Source organism: Kwoniella bestiolae, chromosome 1 (genome assembly GCF_000512585.2).
Source record: "Kwoniella bestiolae CBS 10118 chromosome 1, complete sequence".
NCBI lineage: Eukaryota > Fungi > Basidiomycota > Tremellomycetes > Tremellales > Cryptococcaceae > Kwoniella > Kwoniella bestiolae.
The window spans coordinates 5,009,752-5,022,058 of NC_089241.1; the positions used below are offsets into that span (position 1 = coordinate 5,009,752).

The following is a 12,307-nucleotide window of genomic DNA, read 5'->3' on the forward strand; positions in this document are numbered from 1 at the left end:
AGCCCATATCGTCGGACAGCGTGAGACGGAGGGGACGAGAAGGTTTTCATATCCACAATGGATGGATAAGATGCCATTGTTTTGATTCATATTTCTGGTTTGATGGACTAGATTGTAATTCTGCATGCAATGTATCATGTATCTGATCATGATACGCGACACGTCAATGATCAATGCATATATTGATTGATCTGTTATATCGCCTCGATCTCGAATTTGACGGAAAAAGATATATAAATGCTAGGTTATACAACCAACAGTATGTATGAACGAACGAACGGATCCCACGTCTGGATCTCACCCCCTAAGTCAAATGGAAAAACGAAAAGAACACGACCAATTATACGAATGCCAAATGAAAGATGAAATGAAGTGACCTCGACACACTCAGAAACCACGCCTACGCTCAAGCTCACGCTCCGGAAGTCTCCAATCTAGGTTTCTTAGCTTCCTGTTCCATACTTGATCCTCCAACAACGATAGGATTCGAAGCTGTATTACCCGCACCACTGCCAGCTATCGGTGTTGATGGCGCTACAGCACTGGACCCATCTTCCAATTTCCTTTTCAACCCTGCAGGAGGTACCGGTGCTGATGTGGGTGTTTGTGTTGCAGCAGGTCTAGTTGCAGGAGGTACAGCAGTGACCGAGACGGGTTTCGGCGCAGTAGTTGTAGCTGAGTTAGGTTTAACCATCGTCGTAGCAGTGGTAGAGCCAGGAGTGGCAGCAGGTTTAGGAGTACCTGCCGAAGGAGGTTTAACCCCATTGGCAGGTTTACCTCCCACCATTTTCTTCTGCGGTAAGGGCGGTACCACCCCCGTTGCCCATATCCTCTCTGCGACCCTCAGATCAATATCCACACCGACCACCCTGATGTATCTCAGCAGCGCACTCGCATTGGGCCCAACGGTGTTGACGTCCCCTTTCGCATTGGCTACAGCGGCGATCATACCGATTACTTTCGTCAAGCTTGTTCCGGGTGGAGCAGGGCCAGGTAATGGTTTACCTGTGTTGTTGATACCGGGTTTGGTTTGTGCAGTGGTAGTTGGTGGTTTGGGTGGTTGACCGGCTACAGCTGGTTTAGATGTTGGAGCGGGAGGTGGTGGGCGGACGGCCCCTGTACCAGTAGATAGGGTTGCAGTTGTACCAGGTCTAGGAATACTGTTGTTGCCTGCGGTACCGTTCTTATTCGCTGCTGCACCAGCGGTAGTAGGGGTACCAGATTTAGCCTGAGCAGCTTTGGTAGCTTGTTGTTTGTTCTTGTTAATCACCCAAGCTGATAGCACATCTACTGCCCCAGCAGCACCTAGCAGGGTCAACTTGTCCAATATATCCGTCGTGAGATGACCGAAAGTAGCTTGATCCAACACCAAAGTGGTACCATCACACACAAACGGTAAAGGATTCCCATTGGCGTCTGTAGTCGAAATGACCGATTTCGCTCGCATAGCAGGTGTAATAGGTTGCATAACCACGACAATCTTCGCTTTGGGCTGTAAAATCCCCTTGGCGTTCGCAGAGACAGGTGCAGGCGGGCCCGAGGGCGTGGGAGTTTGAGTCGCTGAGATGGGTCGGGCTATTGGTCGAGGTGCGACGGGGATAGTCCGTTGGATCATCTGAGGTTGAGGGTTCCTGGCAGCTTCGATAGCAGCTTCACGTTGTCTCTTTGCTTTTTCCTCGGCTCGGATCCTCTCCTTCTCTCTTCGCGCGTCGGCATTCTTATCTTTGCTTGCTGATTTCATCGCATCTTTCCGTTGTTTCTCTTCGAACAACGGTCCTTCCTCTGGATCAATGATCCATACTGAGCCTTTGGACTCAGGGTCATCTTCAGGTATACGAGGTACTTTCAAGAAAGCTTTGTTGAGTGATAAGTTGTGTCGAATGGAATTCTGCCATCCTGAATCGACGTTCAACCTGAACCATTCCCATTCACCTGCCACCCAGTTACAGACTTCTCCCAGCGTACCTCTTCCCCTAGGCAGACATTGCAGGGATCGATGTATGATAGTCGCGAATGTTTGAGTAGGTTTGAGAGGTGGAGGACCGATGAATGGTTTACCATCAAGACCCAGTATAGGACCAGGAGGAGGTCGAGGTCCAGCGCCGGAAGGAGGAATAGGTACATTGACGATGATATGACCGGGTTGACCGGGAGTCTCAATCAACTCGGTACAGTAGAACGGAGGTAGAGGTTGCGGTGACGGTGGAGCTGTAGGAGGAGTAGACCGGTTCTGGGGCGGCAAGGGGTATCCAGGAGGGGGTCTAGCCATTTGGGAGGGATGAGGTTGACCAGGTCCGACAGGATAGGGCTGACCTTGCTGCATTGGTCCTTGACCGGGTGGAATATTTTGAGAAGGATGTGGCTGACCGGGAATAGGAGGACGAACATACTGGCCGTTCGGATGTTGAGGCATCTGAGCATTCTGGGGATGAGGTGGAGGACGGACACCTTGCATAGGAGGACGAGGAGGCATCGGCTGGCCGGGAATTGGTCGTATAGCTTGTTGACCAGGTTGAAGCTGTTGTGTAGGTTGCATCGGCTGACCCGGCATGGCAGGTGGATTGGAACCAGATGGTCCTGGAGGACGGACCACTTGTTGCTGAATTGCCGTACCTTGAGCAGGTGGCACAGAAGAAGGGATGGGACCCATCGCCGCAGCGAGAGTAGGCATGGGCGGTGGGACCTGGGGTGGTGGAGCGGCAGGAAGAACAGCGGCCAAAGTGGGAGGTCCAGAAGCGTCTGTTGACGATTTTGCTGCAGGATCATCAGTTTTACCTTCTGAAGCTTTGTTATCCGCATCCGCTTTTGACTTCTTTTTCTTCTTCTTCTTTTCTCCAGGTACAGCAGGTTTCACATCCTCACCGTCCGCTTTATCGGCTGCAGCTTCGCTGGCTTTAGCTTTCTTGGACTTCTTTGTGGGTGTCGGTGCTGGAGGTTCAGCCTCAACAGTCGTGGTAGTTCCATCCACCTGTTCCGCTTTCGCTGTTGTCTCATCTGTCTTGGGTTTAGGCTTCTTTTTCTTCTTCTTCTTCGTATCGTCCCCTTCTACAGGTTTATCACCCTCGTCATCCTGCTTCTTCTGCTTTTGCTCCGTATCTTTCTCGTCGCCTTTCTTCTCCTTTGACTTCTCTTTCTTTGTGGCTTTCTTGGGTGTCGTTGATTTTCCATCTGCACCAGCCTCGTCGACAGCCTGTTTGGGATCTGTGACGTTGTTCACTGGTATTGGTGTCTCCGTTGGAATAGTTACATCGATGGGCACAGTGGTAGGAGCAGGTGCAGGAGCAATAGGTTTAGGTTTACTGGTAGAGGTAGTACCCGTTTTCTTGACTTTCTTCTTCTTCTCATCCTCATGTTCACTGGCAACTGATGAAAGTTCCGACTCGTCTTCTCCAGGAACCAAACCAGTTTTTGTAGACTTGGTCTTGGATTTCGATTTCGACTTGGAGGTTGGTGCGGGTGCTTCAGGAGGGATATATTCCTCTTCTTCCCATTCTTCACCGCTTTCATCCAGTTCTTCCTCGCTATCATCATCGTCGTCATCATCATCATCATCCGAATTCCATCCTACCCAGCTGTCCTCGCCTACACCTTCTATACCCAGTCCGTAACCATCTGCAGCTGCGAAAGCGTTGAACGCAGGCGGTGCGCGAGCGGCCATAGATGCTGCAGAGGATGGACCGGGGCCAGGTTCACCATAGAATTCTTGGTAGCCCACTTCGCTTGCAGGGAGGTTATACGGGTATGGCAAGTCTTCAGTGAGGTCGGGAGTGACGCCATCGAGTGCGTAATGTGTGTATGTGGGTGAAGAGACGGGAGAGGGAGGAAGGACGAAAGAGAAGATTCGGGTAGCAATTTGGATCTGGGAGCTGCCGGATGTAGATTCGCTATGAGCATACAGCTAGGGCCACTTGGAAGTCCCACGAGCAAACAGGAAAAGCAGGAATACTACTCACCCTTGAGCAAGAGGTACGATAGAACCTTTAACAAAGTACCTGTCATCCACCCAAGCCCCATTTCTCCCAAATATCTCCAAACAGAAATGACCCAGATCTGCTCTGTACTCGATCTTAGCATGGTTTCTAGACACGGACTTCAATGGTCCTAAATCCACATCGACGTGTTCAACTGGTGCAGAAGATTTGGTTGGTGGAGGTGGTGGAGGGGGCGGAGGGGGCGGAGGAGCGAGTTCATCCAACTGTTCAAGTTTGACTTGACTCAGGTCTAGATCCATTTGAGGGAAATCAGTGTCGGCCATATGTGAGCCGTCCAACACCATATCCATGTTCGGATTGGTGGGATCCTCCATATTTCCTTGTTGGACCGGTTGCACCGATTCGATATGTGATTCTTCAACTTCCATCGGTAGAGCCTGAGCCTGAGACGTCTCTATAGGTTCTGACTTGACGGGAAGATCCTCATGACTTTGAGAATGAGATCTTGATGGATTCGACTCAGGTTCAACACTTTGCTGAGCACTTGCAGTCAGATTCTGTTCAATCTTAACAGCTTCTGCCAGTTCCTCTAAGACTCCAAATTCGCCCATGTCGATGTCCGGATAATCCTCGTCATGCAGGAAAGACAAATCAGGTGGCATCGAGTGATCTATCATCCCCTCACTCTGAGCCCGAGGAGGCATCGCGAATCCATCGTTGAGGAATTCCGTCGATAAGGGTGCGGAAGAAGGATGGGGTGGGGAGAGTGGAGGCACGGAGAATGAGGTATGCTGTTGAATTGGCGGTGTAGGAAATTCTACAAATGGCGGAATTGAGACACTGGGGATGTCATTGAGGAGTGGAAGTGATTGTGAAGGGATTGATGGTGGTGAGGGCTGATTGGGATCCAATGGCGGGTTTATCGGTACGGAGGGCGCTGTTATCGAAGGAGGAGGCAGGACGGCACCATTACGATCCTAAGTCGAGTGACAAGTATCAGCCGACGTATTCTTTTCACTTGACAGTGCTCATGTTCCCTTCATCCTCTTCAACTCCGTTTACACTCGTCTCCGACTGCTCCTGACAGATCCGCCTGATGTTTCTATACAATCCTATTTGCGTTTTCCTGTCAATCCTCCTCCACCAACCTCTACCGTCATTTCGCTTGCCTATCTCCCATATACGCTATCCCGATCATCAGACACCTTGCTCCTCCGACAAAAGGCCTTTACCGCATGCTCCCTCCTTAACCAATATCTCATAAACATGCCCTCTAACACCCTCCTAACCCTTATCCCCCTTATCCGCTCTCTCCGTTCCATTATCCCAAAAAAACAGGATCACTCACAGTATTCCTCCCAATCATCACAGCAAGCGTCCTAACATAGTACGAGAACCCCGTGACCTCATCTCCAAATTGCAACTTGTAATACGCAGGCTTCGGATCCGTCTTGGACTTATCAACAGGTAATGAGGTCAGATTTGGGATGGGGGGATACCAACCGCCTTCCACCTGTGGAGGAGGTGGAGGAAAGTCTCCCAATCCCATGTCCATGGTAATCGGAAGATCCAGACTTGACATTCCTGCTCCCGTTAAGTCGAGATTATCTACTGGGACCGCTTGGAAGGGATTGACATCGAGCCCGTTGGAAGAGGAAGACACATTGACATCTTGGACTTGTGATGGTAGGTCCGACATGGATTGAGAGCGAGACTCGAACCTTCTCGATGGACCCTCTGTCTGCCTTTACCTGTACGAAAAGGTCAAGGAGAGGGATCTACCGAGGATGGTCGAGTGTTGTTTTGATCTACTTGTAAAACGTGGGTCGGGGTAGAAGGATAAACAAGGGAAGTGGGTGGGTGTTGAGTTCCGGGTGGATTCCTCCAAAGGCTTCTAGTTCGTCTCGAGGGTATACTGCTGTAGCTATATAGCGTTGATGTTGATGATGATAGTGGACAGTATATGACAACGATCAACAACAATGATACTTATCAAAATTACTTTTGTGTATCTTCATCTTCATCTCCTGATAATTGACGTTCCCGGAAGATTGACCCGGCATCAGATCAAAATTTTACAAAATTCCAAATAAAGTAAAAAACCTGGAAAAATCAGGGGCTAGTTTTCTGAGAAAACTAGGTTGTACATACCTCGCGATTGATTTTTAGTGTCTAGCATGAGGAATGAGCGTTTTCTATCTGATATCTGATGATGAAGGTGCATATACAAGTGATAGACACCGAAGTGATGAATTAGTATTGCATGATCTGTTCACATGGACTACATAGTATACGCATATTCTGAACATAAGTATTATCGACACTCTTTCTCATGACAGAAAATGACAGATGGGAAGTAATGATAGAAATAAGCTACAACAAATGACTCATACAACACCACATGATACATACCCACTACTCATCAGACATGTTGTTCTGTCTACCACAGACAACCTAAGGAACCAGCTCAGCAGCCTCGCGATCATGCTCTTGATCCCAATCCCCATCGTAGTCCATGCTAGCTGATTGAGACTGAGATGATTGGGGAAGTTGAGGGTTTCCACCTTCTCCATCGATGCGTTCAGTGGTACTGATGGTCGTAGACTGACTCGAGAATCTGGATAATCCATCCCTACCAGACTTGAACTCTCTTTTGGGTTTGATAGGAGTAGCACCAGGCGAATCTCCAATCTCAATCACACTGTCCTTCCTAACCCTCATCTTCGCTTTAGGCGTGACCATATTCATTGCACCCTCCTCGTCCCCCTCTATAGTCTCATATTTCTCCCTCCTCGCTCGTTCTTTCCTAATCTTCTTCAACCTCCCCTTCTTGTCCTCTTTGCCCTCCATCAACTCGCTCAAGATACCTTTCGAATCCTCATCGTCCTCCCTAAACTTCCACATCCCATAATTAACGCTTTCCTTCCTGATTCTCTCAGCCTCCACATACTCGGTGGGAGATTTTTGGTCATCCATGATGAGTAAGATCGAAGCTTCGGGCACCAACACATGAGTGACGAATTCGGTCCAGCTTAGCGGGTCGATCGTAGGTGGGTTGAGCGATTTCGTCAACCATGGGTAATATCCCCATTTTCTCATGGAGAGGAAATGATCGATCAGAATGATTCTTCCGAGATCACCGTAGCTACACATTACCCAGAGATAAGTCAGTCTTGACACGTTCCCTTCCTCATTTCGACACCCAACACAACACAAGATCAAGACAGATGAACAGACAAAAAAGAAAAAGAAAACTCACTATCCAGGTTTCACAGCCTCCAAATTCTCAGGCTTAGACTGCCATTTTATACCTCCCCAAACATCCTTCCCGACCTCTTCAATCTCCCTGATCACCCTCCTAAACACCTCTGACGTCGAGGGGTTCAGAACGATCTCATCCAGTCTATATCTGATCTCACCATCTTCCAACCTCTTATTCAGATTCGCAAAGTCGATAGACTCGGGATAACCCGCTCGTATACCAAGAGGAATGACTGAAGTTTCTGCGTGGTGCAGCCCGCAGAATTCGATATGCCTCTGCCAGCTGAGCTCTCTTGCGTTGGGATTGGATTCGGTGGGCTTGGGAGTGGAGAGCGCATGGAGTTCTTCTTGTTGACGAAGGAGATTAGGGGAAGGGTTGGAAGGGAAGGGTCCATAGCAGTACTATAACATTATTCGAAGATCAGTCCAAATCGCACAATCTGATATCGAGAGATGTAGTTCTTCTTGACTCACAGGACACAGCTCCGTTTTGCTTCGGAATGGGACTGTTCGAGCGAAAGAATTGTCAGCCGATATCAAGGAGAAGAAAAAGTGGATGAGTACCTCACCAAGGTACTTCCTTTCCTCCTCAGTCAATTCTTCATCTTCTTCGGCAACTTCCTCCAGCATCTTGGAGATATCGATGCTATAAAGCCATAAGACGTATCAGTCAAGCTCCGTTCACGCTGAGAACGATAGAAACACTACGATGTCAGAATCGACCACTGAACTCACTGTTCCTCCGTCTGCTCCTCCTGGTAATCCCCATCCCTCCTCAACTTACTCAAATGAGCAAAGAACGCCGTCCCCCCCAAACTATCCCTCTTACGTTCCTTCTCTTCTTCCTTCCTCTTCTTCCTCTCTGCTTTTCTACGTTTCCTCTCCTCCTCGTCCGTCTCTTCCTCAGACGTATCATCGTCGACTACCTTCCTACCCTTAGGTCTAGGTATTTCTTCATTCGTTCTTCTCTTCTTCTTATTCTTTTTGTCTATCTCATCCTCACTTGATCTCTTCTTCCCCTTCAATTTGCCATTGGGCGTACCATCCTCATCCTCCGAGTCAGGTACCAACACCTTCTTCTTCTTCTTTATAGGCGATGGAGATCCCTTGATAGGTGAGGAACTTCCAGTCTGAGATCCAGATCGATAGTCGTCATACCCCCTATGCATATTCGCAGGAGGAGTATTACCCAGACTCATCTCATCTTCCGACCCCGAATGGGCGGATAAAGATACAGATTCTTCTCTTGAAAGGATCCTCGTTCCTCTGCCCCTCGCCGGCGTATCTCTGACTTTGGATTTATCCTTCTTCTTCTCGCCATTCTTGATTGTTGAGGTCGAGGACGATCCTTTGCCATTGATCACCTTGTCTGTATCTTTGTCCTTGTCCTTGTTCTTCGAATTGACATACTCCATCTTATCAAACGTCCTATCAAGGTCCCTCGACGATTGCTGCAGGCCCTGGAAGAATGCCGTGGGGTTATTAGAGTTGGAGCCGGTTCGTTTGATCTCTTTGGTGGTGGTGGTGGATGAAGAAGCTTTAGCATTAGATTTGACAGTAGATGAGGAGGAAGTGGTGGGTTTGGTCTTGCTTTTAGAAGTTGAGGTGGAAGTGGCCGTCGGTCGAGCCTTGGGTTTACTGACTGACACCCTCGAGGGTTTGGTCAAGTCCATACCGAACATGTCCATGGTGTTGGATGTAGATTTGGTGAATGACTGGGATGAAGAGTGGATCAGGAAACCCTCCATGCTCTGGTATGGGAGGCAGAGGGGAAAGGTTGGTTATGACTCGTGGGTGGTGTGTGGTGCATGTAATGGAGAGAGTGGTAAGCTGAGATGCGAAACTAATTAGACTGATGGTATGATGTGGGTGATGGCATTATGCAGAGGTGTGCGCGATATGTTGATTGATGATAGAAAGAAGGAGGAAGGAAGAAGGAAGAAGAAAGGAAGTAGAAGCAATCATCCCATCCCATCTTTTGAACTTTCAACGCGTTCAACATGCAACATGATGAAATATAACTCCGACGGAATTAATCAGGCACACCCACACCCACACACACGATGTTATCGAAAGTGAAAATGGAAATGGGGTCTGTGCGTGTTTCATATTCATTCATGTATGTGTATAAGGACAAATAACAATATATATATATATATATATATATATATCAATTGTGAGAGAACGGACAGACAGTACAACAGTAAGTAATCAAATCATACCAAAACCCGAAGTCCCATTGTGAGAAACAAAAGAAACATATCAAATACTAGTATATCAAAATCAAAATCAAAATCAAAATCAAAATCAACATCAGATCTATAATACGCTTTACGGTTCATACCGAGGTAAGAAGACCGGACCAGAGCCAGAGCCAGATCGAGCAGGCAAAGCATTCAAGAAAGTAGCGTCAACTTCAGAATCGCGTCGTTGTCCTTCCTCGTCCTCTTCTTCTTCCACCAGTTCTCTGCTCGGAGCAGGAGCATCCGCCAACGTCTCTTCTTCCTCTTGCTCTTGGTGGGTTTGGTGGTCCATCGAGATCGTGTGGGAACGCGAAGTGGTAGGTGAAATAGCCTCCTCATCTGGATCGAACGACGGCGCGGAAGGTCCAGTAGAAACTTCGTTCACCTCTTCATCATCTAACATCGGCGGAGCAGACGGTATGTCCTGATTTGAATCGTTCCCCAACCGACCCATGACTGGCGGGGCAGAAGGCAATAGATGCGACGTATCGACCTCTCCAGGAGAGCGGGGCGAGGGGATATCGTTCAATCTGGATGATAATCGAGCATTAAGCCTAGGAGGAGCGGGTAACAGCCCTTGTCCATCTGTTTCGATGGCCGTTGTCGGAGGAGAAGAAGGGATATGGAGATGCGATTCGTCCAGCTGTTCGAATCCCTGTTCATCGACTTGAACAGTTGGTGCAGAAGGTCCTTCTCCCATATCTCCCTCTCTTTCACCGTCAGGTTCAGACCTGTTGACAGGAGGAGCAGAAGCGCCCAGTCGCAGTCTCTCCAACACACGCTTATCATCCGTGGCAACGTGTCTAATCCTTTCTTCCCTCTCCGTGTCCCGCGCTTCATCCTCTTCCACAGGAGGTTCCACCAATCTCGATTTACCCTCGCTTCGTGATACGACGGCCAGGGCAATCTCACCGTCCTCAGTAGCTGGAGCAGGGTAATATCCTGGTGCTTGAGTCTTCTCCGTTCCGTGCATTACCACTGGAGGATCGGCTGGAGTTGTGTGCGGCAGAGCGTGGGATGGGCCAGCCGAGGACGATGATGATGATGGACCGTTGATGACGGGGGTATGACGGGGTAACGAGCGGATCGACGCTGGTCGATAGGCAGGCGGGAAGTGGGGTATCGAGGTTTGAGGATTGATACCTGATTGTCCGGGCATGGAAGAACCTTCTTCGGCAGTTGAGATCTGAGGCTGAACAGCATCTCCACCATTATCCGCACCTCTGCCAGAATCGATTGAAGATCTGATTGATCGACTATCCTCCTCTTCCTCATTTCTATTAAGCGTACTAGTCGGAGAAGTCGATTGGACTGCATCAACCCCCTCAACAGGTTTATCTTCCTCTTCCTCCGTCACATTCCCAACACCTCCTTCAGCACTCGTACGACCCTCCACCACCTCATCGTCATCATCGTCCACCGTCTTCTCACCGCCCTTGTTCCTATTCTTCCTCTTCCTCAACCCAAGACGCGAATTCCATACCCTAACTTTATTCTTAGCCAATCCAGCTTGGCCGTTCTTCTTCTTCTTGGCCAAATGCTGATTCTCCAATTCCTTCAGTTTCTCCTTGAAAATCACTTCGGTATTTCCGCCATTACCATGATTCAGATCCTCTTCTCGGATACCCGCTGCTGCTAGAGCCTTTCGTCGTAGTCGCTCTTTCGCTCGTTTCCGCTTACGATGTTTCTTACGTCGATTGAGCACGATACTGTACAAATGGGTCAGTATTGCTGCTGTGCTGACTGGCAAGAGGTGAAGGAGTCGGGGGGGGGGGACGTACAATACGATTAAAGCTACTATGCCCGTTGCTAGTATCACACTTGCTATGGATATCAGGGGTACTTTGTATATACTTGTTCGATTTGACGATACACCCCAACTAAAGATTATCTAATCGTTAATTTACGACAATCGCGCACAAGGAGAGGGGGAGAACTCACCCATTGGGTAATACAGACTCCACAGCATACGAGGGAGCAGTCACAGTAGGTTGAGCATCGCCCGTCGTTCCCTCTCCATCATCATCTGCGAATATCGGTCCAGGGGTTGCCGTCTGAAATCGAATAGAATCAGATATCAGCACCGCATGACAGTAAGGTAGCACAGCTGCACTTGAGATGAAAGAGACTATGTGGTAGGTAGGACTCACAGCGACCTGTCTCCCATAGAGACTCCAACCTCCCTCAGCTCTTATCCAATGCCCTTCCTCATGCCTAGTCAATAAGTACGGCAAGACCGTCTCGTCCACGTACGTATTCTGCGTAGGAAGTACCGAGGGGGTAGAGACAGAGGTGAGATATTGGATATGCCGTTGTTGATCAAACGACGATGTCGATGGATCAGCGGAAGAGGACGTTGAGATGAGATTCGAGGTGGTTGTCGGTGAAGGTGATCGTGGCAATAGACGCCGCGAGCGTATACGTGTAGGTGGTGGAGCGGCGGAGGTAGTTGGAAGAAAGGGTAGAAGGAAGAGAGGGAGGAATGATGAGATCGGAGTTGTAAATCGACGTGATCGAGTGCGTTGGTCTGGTGAAGGTTGAACACATATTTCACATTCACACATTCCCGGATCCATGCTCCCATCGTCATCTTCAGAAGACGGTAGACATATTGATGGGGATGGACGTGGACGACGAGGACGAGTACGAGTACGTGATGGTCCAGCATCTACATTATCCAACCGTATTCCCATCGCCATCTCCCCGTACGCACCCGAGATGCCAGTTCCTATACCTTCCCTCCCCCAATCCCTATCGGTGGTTATTGTCATATCCTGTCTAAAGCATTAGGGGGTGTCTTCAAACGCAAGGCAGAGTGGATGAGATGTGATGTCGGTTTGATGGTGATATATCGATGGTTGAGTTGTCGTA

The 12,307-nt window shown here is 48.9% G+C and overlaps 3 protein-coding genes across 3 annotated transcripts; all 3 read right to left on the bottom strand.

The window, feature by feature from the left end:
* Positions 1 to 412: 412 nt before the first annotated feature.
* On the bottom strand, positions 413 to 5,631 carry I302_101897 (uncharacterized protein; the record flags this gene model as incomplete). Its single annotated transcript, XM_019187278.1, has 3 exons — positions 413 to 3,866; positions 3,954 to 4,909; positions 5,281 to 5,631. 3 exons carry the CDS (start codon positions 5,629 to 5,631, stop codon positions 413 to 415), a joined length of 4,761 nt encoding a protein of 1,586 aa, XP_019050156.1.
* Positions 5,632 to 6,386: 755 nt separating this feature from the next.
* Positions 6,387 to 8,881, bottom strand: I302_101898 (uncharacterized protein; the record flags this gene model as incomplete). The annotated part of the gene is made up of 5 exons (XM_019187279.1): positions 6,387 to 7,077; positions 7,192 to 7,595; positions 7,668 to 7,699; positions 7,763 to 7,839; positions 7,929 to 8,881. 5 exons carry the CDS (start codon positions 8,879 to 8,881, stop codon positions 6,387 to 6,389), a joined length of 2,157 nt encoding a protein of 718 aa, XP_019050157.1.
* Positions 8,882 to 9,524: 643 nt separating this feature from the next.
* I302_101899 (uncharacterized protein) lies at positions 9,525 to 12,207 on the bottom strand (the record flags this gene model as incomplete). Its single annotated transcript, XM_019187280.1, has 4 exons — positions 9,525 to 11,145; positions 11,218 to 11,316; positions 11,378 to 11,490; positions 11,587 to 12,207. 4 exons carry the CDS (start codon positions 12,205 to 12,207, stop codon positions 9,525 to 9,527), a joined length of 2,454 nt encoding a protein of 817 aa, XP_019050158.1.
* Between the last annotated feature and the right edge of the window lie 100 nt (positions 12,208 to 12,307).